This window comes from Rosa chinensis, chromosome 5 (genome assembly GCF_002994745.2).
Source record: "Rosa chinensis cultivar Old Blush chromosome 5, RchiOBHm-V2, whole genome shotgun sequence".
Taxonomy (NCBI): Eukaryota; Viridiplantae; Streptophyta; class Magnoliopsida; order Rosales; family Rosaceae; genus Rosa; species Rosa chinensis.
Window position 1 is genome coordinate 56,967,964 of NC_037092.1, and position 16,016 is coordinate 56,983,979.

The 16,016-nt window shown below is 38.4% G+C and overlaps 2 protein-coding genes across 2 annotated transcripts; one reads left to right on the forward strand and one right to left on the reverse strand.

The window, feature by feature from the left end:
- Positions 1–1,084: 1,084 nt before the first annotated feature.
- Positions 1,085–7,864, forward strand: LOC112202675. The gene is made up of 6 exons (XM_024343675.2): positions 1,085–2,147; positions 2,466–2,560; positions 2,654–2,776; positions 5,427–6,164; positions 6,502–6,715; positions 6,826–7,864. The coding sequence occupies exons 1-6, from the start codon at positions 1,853–1,855 to the stop codon at positions 7,329–7,331; spliced, it is 1,971 nt and encodes a 656-aa protein (XP_024199443.1). The 5' UTR covers positions 1,085–1,852; the 3' UTR covers positions 7,332–7,864.
- Positions 7,865–8,068: 204 nt separating this feature from the next.
- LOC112202442 (pectinesterase QRT1) lies at positions 8,069–10,201 on the reverse strand. The gene is made up of 5 exons (XM_024343456.2): positions 9,716–10,201; positions 9,202–9,397; positions 8,876–9,079; positions 8,544–8,779; positions 8,069–8,364 (listed from the first exon to the last, which is right to left on the reverse strand). The coding sequence occupies exons 1-5, from the start codon at positions 10,030–10,032 to the stop codon at positions 8,217–8,219; spliced, it is 1,101 nt and encodes a 366-aa protein (XP_024199224.1). The 5' UTR covers positions 10,033–10,201; the 3' UTR covers positions 8,069–8,216.
- Between the last annotated feature and the right edge of the window lie 5,815 nt (positions 10,202–16,016).

Below are 16,016 nucleotides of genomic sequence, written 5' to 3' on the forward strand. Positions count from 1 at the left end.
CTGGGGGTAATGGCTGTACAGAAGCCACGTGGCATAAACTCGCCTTGAACTTCCGATACTTTTACCAGCGACAAACTCCCCACCCAAGATAACTCTTGACCAGGGACTTGGGGGACTTGTTGGTATGCACATACATTCTAAACACAAGTATCGGAAGCGCAAGACTCATATCACCAATACACCAGCGAGATAAGCTTCCAGCCGAGGGTTCCGATACCCCTCGGGTGATATCGGGACCCCGAGGGTCCCACACCGAAAGAAACTGGACCAAGCTCCCACAAATCTGCTACATTAAGTTCATCTCTAACAACCTAAAGAGATAACTGTTTACTATCACTTTCCATTATCATTATCTTACTTGATACTGACTTAGGTATCGAAGGCTCGAAGCGTTGAAGGCCTGCACACCCGGTCTTCCCTCTGACCTTCGTCTGTTTTGTAGATAAGAGAGATCGATAGCGATTGTATTAGACTGATACAACCTGTGTTCAGCTGGACCAGACTCCCCTCGAGACCACTGAAACACAAGCATGAGAGATTGGAGAGAGAAGATATTTTGAAAGTAAAAAGAAAAATTTGCGAGATTTGTTGTGGAGGTAAGAAGAGTATCTGTTTTTTTTTCTTTTTCTCTCTTTGTCCTTATATAGCTTTTCATATGAGTTGACAAAAGTTTATTAACAATTCAAAAAAGATGGAGATCTAAATATCAAATTTGGATGTACAATTAGAACCATCTTTTTATAAAATTTCAGTCAATTAACGATTGCTATTATGAGTTTTGAATGTCATAAAAGTGATTTAATTTTGGCTCCTATTAAACTTATTTAGGTTTTTATTTTTATTTTTTTCACTTTAGAATTTTATTAGTTTATATTTACAGAAAAAAAAAAAAAAACCACCAAACTCTGCCTAACATACCAAACTAGTGAAACTCTAGCAACCACACCCTGTCTAATCTCACCAACCCACACCCTCAGATGTAGGAAGAAGTAAATTTTATCATACTTGGAGGTCCAATCTATACCTTTTTGACTTTTTCTTGTTAACAGTAAATGAACAAATTCAACAAATAGTTCACCTTTTTGTTGTTGAACTGGTTTCAATTCAATAGCTGCACATACACATTTCCAAAGCTCCTCTGCAACTCTCACAGTTTTCATGTCCATGGCCTTTTCAACAACTCTTCTTTTCTCTCCTCTCCCTTCATCATCTCCACCTCAACTCCCTCTCTTTCTCTACTCTTCCTTGCACCCACCAAAACAAGCACAAGCCTTTGTCTTCTCACCCTTCTCTTGAAACCCTCCACCACCAACACCGCTTACTCTCTTCTCTGTAAAGCTTTGACCTTTTCGAAACCTTTAGCTTTTTGTTCTGGCCCAAACTGAGACGCCCTTTCAATTTCTTGTTACGATGACTCTAGTCAAGGCAATGGGTTGTTCCTCTTTGAAGCTGAGGCTGAGTTGTGTTTGAGTATAGGGGGTTCTGATCTGCTTTGGATCGTCAAAAGCACAGATCTTTGTGGCTCAAGTCTTTCCATCTGCAGCAGAAAATTTCAGGGTAGAGTTAGTTTTCATCAAAATTGTGTTGTTTATGCTGGGCTGCTGAGTTTGTAGATAATTGAAACTGTTGGGTGTGGTTTCTGAGCATTTTTTTAGCTGTAAAGTTTGGACCTTTGATCTTCCTAGGGCTCTCTAGGTCTTCAAGTCTTAAGCTTTCTGGTGTTGTGGTCTGTTTTATCATAGACCCATTTTCTTATTCATGGGGTAAGATAGTTTATAGTTGTAGCATTTGGGGCATTTTTGGCTTTGTAATTAGAGATTCAAGTAGGTGTGTTGTGTTTCATTAGGCCAGAATGTCTGGAAATGGGCACTGTTTCGTAGAATGGAAAGAACACTTTGTTTCACAGGAGAGGGGCAACCGTGTGGTTCATTATTTCTTGAAGGATTCTGGTGGAGAATCCATACTTGCAGTTATAGGTACGGAGAGGAGTGTTAGGCACATGTTCTATGTTGTTGCCGAGGAGTTTTTGCAAGTGCACGGGAAGGAAAACTCCGCTAATTCTAACTACAAATGGAGGTCGAGAAGGGAGGTCGTGGATTGGCTTACATCTATGCTGTCCAAGCAGCATTTACATGGAGATATGCTTGGTATGTGTTGCCCTCTATGTAATTTTAAGTTCCTTATATGTATGCATGTACTGTTGTCAAGGTATTTCTGAAATTGCTTTGGAGATGTTAGAACCATGATCGATCGTGTAAGAGAAAGATTTTGACTTTACAGCCTAGTATGAATTGATAATAATTTTGGTAACTGATAATTGAAATAGGATATCATTTACCACTTCTGAGTGTCCGTGCAAAGTTACTTGATAAGAAACCAATATTCATTTGCAGTAGCTTACTCAATGTGGATCTGCCAATTATGTGTTACTAAATGTTGTTATCTCAATATGTATTTGATAACAGAGTCACTTCAACATGATTCACCACAAGCTTTAGGTACTCCCGAATATCCAACTAATGCAATTAGTGGTCCCCAGATCCAAGTTTCCAAAGACTCGGTATTTTTCTGTTGCTATCCTTTAAGTTGCTTATTTTCTTGAGTATGTTTTTCAAATTTTGTCTGAGAGAGTCACGCTGAAACATATTGTCAGGGTCATCTTGCAAAGAACTTCAAGATGAACAGTCCAGACATTGTTTGGTCAGGTGTTTCATGGACATGTGGTAAACAGCTCAAGCATTTTCCTGCATTCTGTAGGAATGGGATTAAAATAGAGGTAAGCATTTAGTAATTAAAGTTAATCCATTTCTGAGGTGTTTCACTTTTATGTGCATGCAGTAGAGCTGTGCATGGTGTAATTCTCCTTGCTGTTTCAAAATTTCAAATTTTAAAAAGAAAGTTATGTAAGAAATGCTTATGATTTTCCAGGAACCTGGCAATAACATTCATTTACTTCAATTAAGGTAGTTTTTATAAATAAACGGACAGCTATTATTCTTCCTTATTTTTCTTGTGTAAGTCCTCCATATTCTTTAGACTGACATCTGGAACCCCTCTGCCATAAATGAAATTTGATTAACATGAAAGTTTTCTCAATCGAAAAAATAGGGTAGTGATTGCTCATTTGACTAGTTGCAGTCCTTTTTAGTTTTTTTTTTTTCTTATATGTTCTCACCTCTGTCATATCTAATCTTCTCTATTACTTTTCTTCCCCAAATCAAATGAGGATCTGCAAACCAAACAGAAATCAAAGACATTCATCATCATTCATGAAACAGAAGAATAGTTAGATATTAATGATTCATGAGATGAAAAGCATGCAAGTCATGTTTTGTACAGACGCGAATTAAATCAGCGGATTAATCTAGAAATTCAAGATGATCATCAATTATAACATTTATAGAAAGTTGTGGTACTTATCTTTGTCCACTCGTAGCTAGAGGAAGGTCTTTCTTGACATCTTGAAGCCTTCACCAACCTTTGGCTTGCGCTTGACGGCAGTTCTGCCATCGCTGCTTGTTATTGTTGTAGTCCCACTAGTCCTCCCATTGCGTATCGGATTTGCTCGACTGATAATTACTCTGTGATCCATTGATTCCAAGTCTTGAGCTAAACTTCTTCACCATTGGGTTATGATTTGGAGAATAATGACGGATTTTTGTTTTGGGCTAAAAAGTCATTTGAGGAAGCAGAACATGCGGAAAACGTTTTCGCACGTGGACCTTTTAAATGGCCTGTACCTTGTACTTATTTTTGCCACCTTTTTTTTTAACAAAAAAGTCCTCCCACTGACTTTCTGTACTTATCTGTAGGTTAATAGATTTCAGATTTTCAAATATTTACGCTAGTAACATCATTTGACTCAAAATTGGAAGCATATTTACTTCACTGCATGTATACCCTAGATTAAGAAGAAAGAGTAAGCTGAATAAAAGTCAATGTGATGAACAATAAATCTTTATTTTGGGTCAGCAACTTACAGTACAAACTTTATTGTCGGGCAGTAGAAGTGTCTGCATGGGAGAAAGAAGCAGGTATAGTAACTGGGAATAGTTTCTGAAGAAACAATTTTAGGTAATTTGCTAATGAGAAAGACATTTCATAAAGAGAAAATAAGATTCGAGGATAAAGCTGAGAGTACTAGTTTGCCAGAAATGGATTCGGTTTCCATATCTTGGTCTAATTTGTTGATAGAAAGCAGAGAGAGAGTGGGATAAGTGACAAAGGGAGAAGGGGTAGTTTTGGAATTTGATGTAAAGGAGGAGTGCAAGTGAAATGGGGAGTGTGACATTTATGATCATGAACATAACAGGAAAGATTAGATTGTGGGTGTACAAATTAGCCATGGCAGATTACTAATGAACTGGTCTGACTACAAGACCCTCCATGAGATATCAGCATGCCTCCCAAGGAATTCAGGTGAGGGATGCTCCAGCATCTACATTTAGGCACAAATTTGTGTTGATTTTGATTTTTTACATGGCAGATTGGAGAATTCAATGGCATTAAACCCATCTATTCATGTCGCATTTTCATGGATCACTGTTGGGTTCTTTAATTAAGATTGGGACTATCTCTGGCTGTTTGGCATTTTTTTGCATAGGCCTAGGGTTATATTACTATTGGGAGGAGTCGCGTATCATTATTAATAATCCACCATGGTTTATTACTATTGCTTCTGTTCCTTTCATGTTAATCCTTAGGTTATGTTATGTTATGTTTGTTTGCTTTTTTCTTCTCTCCTGCATGCCATTCAAATTTTCTTCTATAGCAGAGGGATTGCAGGTGCAAAAGGAAAGAAAGGCCCTACAGAATAAAGAAGATGTTTTCTTTGGATGTTTTCTCTTAAATATAATTTAATTAAAACTAATTAAGTTCATTGTGTTGTCATTGCCAAATCATTTGTAGTTTACTGGTTGTCACTTCAACTCTTATTTAAGACTGTTAGATGTAATTAAACCCAAGAGCTAAATAGAGAGTGAAGTTATGTGTGAAAGCTTTTTCCTATGATCCCGACCCTAAATTTGAACTTAATCATTATATTTCCTAAATGGTTACTTCAAAGACATTACATTGGCTAAATCAAGTCTTCATTTCCAGTTTAGAAGATTAAGTTGCACAGTAGTTGCTTTTGATATATACTTAAGCATACCTCGTGGTCGCATATGCGACACACTAACTGCCTCTTGATGCCCATAGTGCATTGGATATCTGATATGCTTGATACCCTAGGAAAGTACATCTTATCAGAGTTGATATATTGTTGCATGAACTCAACGGATTTAGTTTAAAGACCGCCTCCAGGTTATTACCTTTTCGTGTAACTACTAATGCCTACATTCTATAATGGTGTAATCAGCATGCTATTCAGATTTTTACTGTCATTGTAATTACTCTGATTGTTTTCTCTTCCCCTTGCAATCCAGATTAAGTCCTTTGTATTCGTCATGGCAAAGGGAGAAAATCGGTATGTTGCTTATATGGAAGATATGTATGAAGACAAAAGGGGTCAAAAAAAGGTCAAAGTGAGGTGGTTTCACCGTAATCAGGAAGTTAAGGGGGTAATTCCTCTGCAAAATCCTCACCCAAAGGAAGTTTTCATCACGCCATATGTGCAGGTCATTAGTGCAGAGTGTGTTGATGGTCCTGCAACAGTTTTAACTCGTGAACATTATGAAAAGTGCGTACTTGTGTTTCCTCAGGCTTTATTGGCCAAAGTACATCTTTGCTACAGGCAGTTTAAAAGTAAAAGGGTGAAGCCATTTGATTTGAGTAAGATGCATGGCTATTTTGTTCAGCCGATTCTCTCTTATTTGAGTCCCAACTTTTTACCAAATTCAGAGTGTATAAGTGGTAGTCTGATTGGAAAAGAAGATAAGTTGGGCCCAAGTGACTATGTAAAGCTGGGAACTAAGAGGACTAGAAATGGAAGGCCATGCCAGAGGGTTCCAACTAATCAAAACTCAAACTTTGGTTTTCTGGACAGGAGGTTACTTTCTTGGTATACCCCACTGTTTAAGGTTGATGAAAAGATAGAATTGCTATGCCAAGATAGTGGCATTCGGGGCTGCTGGTTTAGGTGTACAGTCTTGCAGACATCTCGAAAGCAGATTAGAGTCCAATACAATGATTTGCTAGATGAGGAAGGATGTGGCAATCTTGAGGTATTCTTACCACTGATTTATGCTCTTTTTTTTGTTTCTTTGGGTGACCTGTACTTTTAACTGCAAGTCATGTAATCATGAGTAGTACAAGTAACCAGGATTTTGAGTAAGTTAGGTACACAATACTTCCATTCAAGATTCTTTTTTAATTAGCTCTCATTCACATACGTATAGCAATTATATCTCAACTCATCTTTGGCAGTTTCACAGCTATTGAGAGTGATTCAGCAAATTTCGATCTTAAAGTCCTGTATTTTATTGAGTAATTGTTCTGTGTTATCTTGATTTCCTATGGTTTGTGAAGTTTATTTTGTGGCTTGACTCTGTTAACTTGTAGGAATGGATCCCTGCTTTTAGACTGGCTAAGCCTGATAAGATTGGCATGCGGCATCTAGGCCGTCCAATGATACGGCCAGCCCCCCCTGAGGTGCAAATGGACCTTCCTCTTGAGGTTGGAGCTGCAATTGATGCATGGTGGAGCGATGGCTGGTGGGAAGGGATTATAACTGGATTTGGCAGCTGTGATGATAATTTTCAAGTTTACTTTCCGGGTATGCTTAGTAGAATTGAATATAGTTTTACTTTTTTATGTTAATCTTTCTGTTATATTCCTCTTTTTTTTTTCCTTTGGGCTATATAATAATTACTGTGGTGCTATTAGGGGAAAGCTTACTCTTGAACATGGACAAAAAGGATCTAAGAATATCTAGAGATTGGTTGGGGGACCAGTGGGTTGATATTGAGGCGAAGCCTGATGTCCTCTCAGCCATATCTTCAACAATTAGCTCTTGCACTAGGCCCTTTGTGTCATCCAACATTGCCAAGGATGTTGAGGATGTTGATTGTGATGGTAATACTTTGTCATGTTCTGAACTTCCTTCTAGTTCTAGACATGAAAAAGATGAACTAGGCGCATCTCCCAGTTCTGATCATTTTCCTGAAAAAATGGACTTGGTCAATGATAAGAAGTCACCATCAATAAAGGACATTGGTACTGAAGGTGTTGATGGCAATGACAGTTCTGGTGATGTACATGTCCAAGGTAATGATGACGATGATGACAAAGATGACCACAATGGTGTTGATGAGGGGCAAGAAGGCATGGAGGTGTTTGAAACTCCAGGGAAGAGTCCTAGAGCTGTAGAAATCATGGCAGTGACATCATAATATGTCCAACTCTGCCGTAGATAGTTGATGAGTTATTGTTGTTGGCTAATATTCAAAGTGTCTCACTTGGATTTATGTAAATAGTTACACAGATGTTGGGGGAAGCTCACTGCAATTGGAGCTGGTGGCCTTCAGGCATGTACAGTAATGGAAGTAGAGTTCTATAATTGTTTTGTTCTGGTTTTCAGTGACTTGTTAGAATTCTGATACTTAGAATTAGAAGCTCAGAATTCAGGTCCTTAGATTAGAATCTTGTTGGGTTGGAGAAGATGGGGGAGGGTCGATGGATTAGCAGCTGATTTCAGCTGTTTCCATCCCAAGTACAGGTTCTTATGCTTTGCTCACCGTGTGCCTTCTGAATGAGTCGGTTCTTCCACCTTAGTGCTGTTGTTAATCACTGCTTGTAACTTGTATCAAAGATGATTTAGAAGACTCTTGTAATGTTAAATAATTATTTTCTTGGCTCCATGTTGTGTACAACTTAAACCTGAGAATTCAGTTCTGGAAATTATAGTGGTGAATACTTTCCCTTTTGTACTCGTGTGCATCAAATTCTGAAAAAAATGTAAATTTCAAATGTATATCTAGTTTTGAAGATATCTTGAATATTGATAAGATCAAGTTACGAAAATTTCAATAATCTCGATGAAATTTAAACCCTCGTTCAAGTTTGAACGGATCCCACGCATATTAATGGTCATGCGGTCTTTCATACTTGAGGGATAAAAGATGAGGAAATCAAATTAAATATTGAAAAAATAAGTACACAAATTTCCCTGTTGGATGCTGCTTGAGATTAAGTCGCTTATCTACCCTATTGGCACTGAGGTGGATAAAAGAATGGAAGATACAAAAGAAAAAAGAATTATGAAAAAAGTTACAAAACTATAGTCTAAGCCATTGCTCTCCATATATGAATTTGGTATCCAGAAAAGGGGTTATCTCGTCAGGACTAAAAGATTTCAACCATGGTACCCTGCCTCTTCTATCTGCTCCTTTGCCTCTGCATTGGTATTCTCCGAATTCCACAGTCCTGTAAAAGCAAAACCTGTTTTCATTAGCTGCTTGGAAATAGTACAAGCAATTAGAAGCAAGGCGATGTTATTAGAACTCCCACAAAAGCTTCTGCGCTATTAGAGGGAGCAATAATGTGATTTGAGTGCTCTGCTTGGAGATAATTCAAGATGCCTAATGTTCAAGCTTGAAGGATACCTCTGCCTTGGTGGCATGTTCCAGTCACTCCATCCCAGAGGAGTTATTATATTGTCAATATGACAAAAGGAATATATGACTCTTGAATAAGCTCCCCAAGCTCTTCCCAAGTAGATATCTCCAGTTCCGATGATTTTGCAGTTCACGAAAGAGAACCCTGTATCTTCATTTGGTGAGTCTCTATGATGAGCTGCAATTGCTCCGTAGGTCTTAGCAGTTGATTGGATAACACAGTCCTGGTTGTAAGAAACCAATTCAAACAACATCAAAATCATAAGAAACTAATTAAAGAGCAAGTTACATATGGAAATGCTAGGCAGTGAGAATTGTACCTGGTAGAGTGACCTTGATTTTCCAAATATGAAGTCCACACTTCCTTGAATGTGGGATTCGTAGAAGTAGTGCGATCCATTCTCATCCAATAATGTATCTTGTGCTCCCAAAACCCTTACTCTATAGAACATGGCCTTATCCCCAGCAACTCTAAGAGCCACTCCTTGCATTCCATATCCTCCAGGCACTGCAACCGCACTGTTCTGCAATCACCACTTGAAATTGTAAAGCAATCAATTACTGAATGCTGTAACTTTCCACAAACTCGGTTTTAAATCATTCGAATCTCATTGTGTTATATTCAGATTCGGGTGTCAGTCATTACCTCGAAAGTGATCCCTGTTGCACAAAAGTAATCAGCCTCTATGGCTACAGTTGCTGTTCTGTACGTTCCTAGTTCAAAGCCATTGCTGTCCTTATCAGATGCCTTACTGTTCCAAGTAATTACAGTCTTAGAAGTTCGATTCTGGTCCCCTATAAATGATATGTATGGCTTGGTAATTGGTATAAGCACCTTCTCTCTGCAAAAAATATAACCAAAACAACGGTGAGACTAAAATTTCGTACTACAAGAAAGCACATTAACAAATACATAGGTAGCGTTTTATTTATTTATATTTTTGGCAAACAGGTATAAAGGAGACACAGACACCCCACTAAGATTATATGCGTTTTAACTCCTCTCCTCTATGAACACAGAAACTGTCAAATTCTGCAAAACCCGGATATTCTTTTGCTTCTGTTGAAAAGATGGAAACAATTTTTTTTTTTCTCACACAAACCATGTTTATATGAAAAAGAAAAGAAGGGTAAAGTTTTATTTCCTTAGATAGACTGACCTATAAATTCCTGGAAGAATGTAAATTTTGACTCTTTGGGTGTTATGGTGTGGAACCATGTCAACTGCTGCTTGAACTGTCATTGAGTTTCCTTCTCCATTCTTGTCCACCACAATGACGCGTGTCCCGTTTTGCTCTTCATTTCCAGAGTTCAAACCAGTGACCATCTGCTCATCCACCTTCAAATCATCCCAGCTGATATAACTCCTTGCATATGCTTCACTTTGTGAGAAACCCAACTGAAAACCACCCAACAAAACCAGTAGTACTAAACCAGCACCAGCAGCAACAGAAGCACTAAAAACACCCAACTCCATGTCTCAAAAGTAGTGGTTTCAAACAATCAAAAACTAAGAAGTACATGAAACCCAGAAAGCTGATCCATGAAGGTGATGTTTGCACAAGTAGTTTTGAAGTTTTGATTGGTTTCTGGAATTGGAGGGGGAGTGAAAGTGGTGAAGATAATAAATGAGGGAGCGTGTGGTGTTCCTTGTGACAATGTTTCAGAGTTGAGAGCAGAATATATAAGAAGAATAATAACTGTTAAGGATCACAGAGATATGGCATAGATTGCATTATAAGCGTAGGAATTTAAAGAGACTTGGGTTAGTCATCAAACTTGTGCTCAGAACAAAATTTAATGCTCAAATTAATTGATGGGAGTTTCACTAGTAGAAATAGGTGGTTTCTCTGCATAGACGTTAGAAGGGTACGTTTAGCTCTGAAGGTGGCAAAGAGCGGTTATGTTATTCTTAGGGGATGAAACTGACATGAAAGATCTAAAAGAAAAAAAGAAAGAAAAGGCCTTTACGATTTGAGATGGGATTTGATTACATAGAGATGAGAGGGTCTCTTTGCATGAGCTTTTGGAGGAAATGATTATGGATTCAGAAATTCGTCACACCCACAAGGCAGTTCACGCACGTTATGCGCGCACGTCCATGCCAATTATATATATAGGGTCCAAAATGATTAGATTAGATTGTTTGGTAACTTGATGTTCTTTCATGATTTATAACAAATTGAGATTAGTCTTTATTGGGAAGGAGTTACCATGTTGTTTAGTTAAAGCTATGATAATGAGGAAATCTCAAGTTCTAGCAGCTATAGTTCAACTCTGCGAGCCTTGGTACGAGTTGTAGCGCCAGTTTTGTGTGATGAAGGTTTATCTTCTCTCATATCTACTGTACACTAAATTCGAGGGTACAGTGTTTGGTGAATTGGTGGAGAGATTCATCCTCAATATTCGAAAAAAGTTCTAGCTATTTTATTGAAAAAAAAAAAGAGTTCTAGCTATTGTAGTAATTACATTAGTAAAGGATTATACTTTAATATTAAAACTAAGAGAAAAAATCAGTCATTGTTCCCAAACTATGCTGCCAAGGCCAATTTGATACCCGAACTCTCAAAAGTACCAATGTGATACCCAAACACGTATTTTGACATCAAGGTGATACTTCCGTAAAAAATTCCTAACGGGGCCGTTTGTTTGCTGACGTGGCAAGCATGTGGGGTCATATGTGATATTTTTATCAAAAGCAGAATAGTCTTTTACTACTAACTAATTTAAAAAAAAAAAAAAAAAAAAAAAAACGAAGCACAGAGCTCTATCTCCCCCCCCCCCCCCCCCACTTGGTTCTGGTTTTCGGGTTTCTAGGTTTTTATGGCTTTGGAGGCTATCAGTCTCTCACTCTCTCTCCTTCTCTCGACACCCGTCTCCTCTCTCTCACCAACTTCATCCTTGATTTCTTCACTATCCACCATGCCTCCATATCCATAGTACCTATTGGTACTCCTCCACGACCAGCCGAACCGGACACCAACATCGACGACGATGATGCCGCCGCAGCCGTCTATTTCGAAGATGACAAGGATCACCATCCCCAAAACGACGCCGTTGTTTTCCCACTCGCAACTGCTCCCCAATGGCGAATTGTGAACCAGGGGCAGAGGGGAGTGTCGTCACTCAGATTAAACGATGACGTCGAGGGTTATGAGCTGCTGCTGGCGGAGGTGGCATCGGAGTCGCTGTGGCGGAAGTGGTCGAGCGGCCTTGATGGTGGCGGTGGCCGTGCTTTCATCGACGGCTTGGGTAAAGATTAGATTTTTTTTTTTGGTGGTAAATTCTGGGTGTTTGATATTAAGGATGGTTGATGTATGGTTATTAGGTTTGTGATTGGGTGTGTTCACATTGAAGAGAAGCAAAACGGCTAGCTTGTGGAGGGAGGACCAGCCGCCGGGAGGCTCAGAGAAGGCGGCAGAGACAAGATCGGAGACGACGAAGCAATGTTCTAATCGATCTGTCTGGGCTTTTACTTTCTGGGTTTTCAATCAATCTCTCTCATGAACATCTCCATTACTTTCTGGGTTTTCAATCGAAGAACCTCAAGCAGCAAAGCAGAAACTCTTGGTTATTTTCTGGTTCAATTTCTGATTCTTCAAGGTTAAAGCCTCTCTCTGAAACTCTTGGTGAGTTACTGTGTTGAAATTGGAAGTATGTAGCTTCATACTATGCCTCAATTTATATTTAGGGATCAGATTTTAAAATGACTTTGCTTTCGATTTGAGTCATGCAAAAATCATGTATGTAATCTAGCCGAAATTATTTTGTTTATGTTGTTTGTCTGGAAATTGAATTGCAAAGGTTATGGGGTGAGGCAAGAGGCTGCGGTGGCATATGGTGCTCTTTGTGCTGTGGTTTGTTCAATTCCTATAACTTCAAATGGAAGACAGAACCATGTTATGCTTGGGAGCTTGGTTGACCAGTTCGTTGGTTGGGTGCTGCCGTTGCTTAGCAATTTCACCGTGATTAGATTGATCGAGCTATCGAATTGTATTGCTTGTATTGTACTATTGTATGATTAAAATCATTAAATTGGGGTGGGTGGCTAGTGGCTGATGACGTTGTCAGGTAAGTAAGGAAATGTGGTGGCGGAGCTTGCAGCGGAAGTTGCGGCGGTTTGGCTAGAGGAAAATCCCAGAAGAAGAAGAAGAAGAGAAAGAAGAAAAAGAAATGAAAAGAAAAAAATGAATTAAAAAGGGAAAATTAATCATTTTACTTTTTTTTGGGCCCACGTGCTTGCCACGTCAGCAAACAGATGGCCCCGTTAGAAATTTTTGACAGAAGTATCACCTTGATGTCAAAATATGTGTTTGGGTATCACATTGATACTTTTGAGAGTTCGGGTATCAAATTGGCCTTGGCAGCATAGTTTGGGGACGGTAACTGAATTTTTCTCGTAAACTAATTCACAACTGGGTCGAGAAGGAGAGAAAATTCAAACTCTGGTCTCGCTTTTTTTTTTTTTTTTTGAAGAAACCGGTCTCAATGTATATAAGCACACAAGGGCTTTTTACCACGGAAACTACAAGCTTCAAAAGTTTGATTTTATATCCCGACTCATTCCAAATCTTATATATCTTCAACAAGTAAAATATTTTGATGGTTGCCTTCATTTGATGACCAACATTCGAGGACCTAGCAGTTGAGAAAGCAAGATTGCTTGCATGGCACTGACCATGATCAAGATCCTCAGCTAACATGGAATCTCTCTCTCTCTCTCTCTCTCTGCCACTAGTAGCAATTAGCAAATAGAATCGGCGAGAGGAGATCTGAGATTTCTTTGAGAAAACCCCATTGGGAAAAACAGAGCAGGAAGAAGAACAGAGATGTATCAAAAATTCAAAACAGGGGAGATCGACAGAGCTTCATACCTTGTTTACGAGAAATCGAAAGAAAGATTGTTGCTTTGGAGATTCCTTGGTCTGCACCACAGACTGAGGCTACTGGACAACAAGGGGTGAGATTTTCCACAAGAAGGGAATTTGGGTGTGGATTGCTTGAGGCATTTCACTTTCGAAGAGAGACTTAGCCACTTAGGGGAGTTGTTTCATCGAAATGCACAAATCTGACCTTCTGAGTGTCTGAGTAGTGTGACTCTGTGAGCCTCTGTGGGAGACTGGGAATACACACGACTTTGATGGATAATTTTTTTTTTCTTTAGGCTGGTATGGGCTGAAAGGTAGAGATATATATATACCTAAAGGTTTTTAGCCCAAAATCTCGTCTAGGCTTCAGCCCATATAGCCTTCCACGTCCTTCCGCCACTGTATTATAGTAATTACATATTGAGTACTGCTAAATAATTCTATTTTAATATTAAACCTAGTTCACAATTGAGTCGAAAGAAGAGAAAATTCGAATTCTTGGTCTCAAGTTTTTATTCTTTTAGTTTTTATTTTATTTTAGAAACTGGTCTCAAGTACATCAGCACCAGTGCTTTTCACCACGGAAACTACAAGCTTCACGAGTTTGATTTATATCCCGACCGATTCCAAATCTTATATATCTTCAACAAGATATTTAGATGGTCGCCTTCATTTGATGACTAACATTTGAGGACCTAGCAGTTGAGAAAGTAAGATTGCTTGCGTGATCTCCTAGCATTTGCTCCTACTTTGTTCCTACAGCAAGGAAAAGTAGGAATGCATAGACCTTCCAAATTCTGCTTGGAGTCCCATGCTGAATCGCCCTTACTAGTTACTTGCCATAGTTACACAGTGATCGTAGGCCTTCTAGCTAGTTGTCATGTAAAATAAATGATAATGGCCACCAAAGTCTTCACTATGATTGAGTACCCCTCGGTCATTCATTTCTTACTTTGTTAGAACTGATGAGTTCATCGGTAACTTTGTCAATTATGCACATGGGATGATGACGATGAACATACATATGTACATCTTTAATGACTTTCAGTCTAGCAAAAAATTAGAAAAAAAATAAAGACCTTCAGTCTTGCAATGTATTATACAAAAAAGAAAAACAACTTTTTTTTCCTATGAAATCTTATACATTTCTTTTAGTTGATTTTGCCGGTTTTCTTCCCATAGTAGAAATTTGAGTCTTCAACTTGGAGCTTGAAGTATCCTTAATCTTGGTTGTACCACCTAACGAGCGGTTCATCCACTTCTTGATTAATAATTTAGCCAAATCAGACATGAGAATTGCATGAGGACTTCATGACGACTTTCTAATTGATGGTTGTGGGACCCACATTTCGATTGCATTTCAACAGATCGACTGTTAGATGTTTATGTATGTATGAGTAGACTACTTCTGAATTTTTCTTCCAAATTGCTAATCGTTAAGATATCGAACTAAATCTAATCAATGGATGAACCCAATATGTCAAACCTACACATTTCATGTTCATAAATGATAAATCACGATCATAAATGCCTCAACGATTTTCAATTCGGTTACAAATTTTCAAAAATGATTTATTCATTAATATCTAAGCATTTGAGGATTGATTTGCCGAAATATGATCGAAAAGTGAATCTCGCACTATTGATTAGATAATTCTCATGAAGTCTTCATTTTAATGATACTCACTAGAGCCCCACCCATATTACTATATAAAATGAAACAAGTTTTATTGATCATATTCGTGGAATTCTTCAGACTCCCTGGTTTTGAACATTGTTTCTGATTTCATTACCTTATCCATTCATCTTGTCTCTTAACAAACCTGAAACTTTGCTTGACCTCTACTCATGAGTTGTCATGCTCTGACACAACACCACGTGGCCGAGACGCTTATGTAAAATTATTTTAAATGGGTAAATTTATCTTACCTCCTTGAACTTTATGCCTAAAATAGTCTGTGTCTCCGAACTTTTGATTTAATCACATATGCCTTTATACTCTCTAATATGATCAATCGTAATCATTAGTAAATTAATTCCTTAATTTCTTCATAAATTAGTGACAATGCATACCCACTTAGGGTCAATTTTTAGCTTGATCATGTAAATAGTGTGTTTCTTACATGATTAAATACTAAAAGTGTTGTAGGAGAATAGAATTGTTGTTATCATTGATAATAGGAGCCCTTTAAATAGGGAGTTACAAGGTACCCAAAAGGTAATAGAATCCGATTACAATTGAATACCTAAAACACATTCCTATTACAACTCTAAACCCTAGTTTGTAGAGGCACACATTATGTCGATATCCTTCAACACTCCCCCTTGTGCCGCTCAAACTGGGTGATGACGCTTTGATTGTTGCCTCGTTAAAAACCTTGCCAGGTAACAAAAACCCTGTGGGACAAAAATAACTCTGGTCGAAGGACAAAAAGAGCACAACACGTCCTTCACTCTTCGAGATCGAACATGTAGACATCATGCCCCCCTGATGTCAATATCTCCCCCTGATTGCTACAATCATGGGAGTTCGGATAACTTTCTCAATCCGATGCTCTTCACATGTTTCTCGAAAGTGGATTTTGGTAACGAC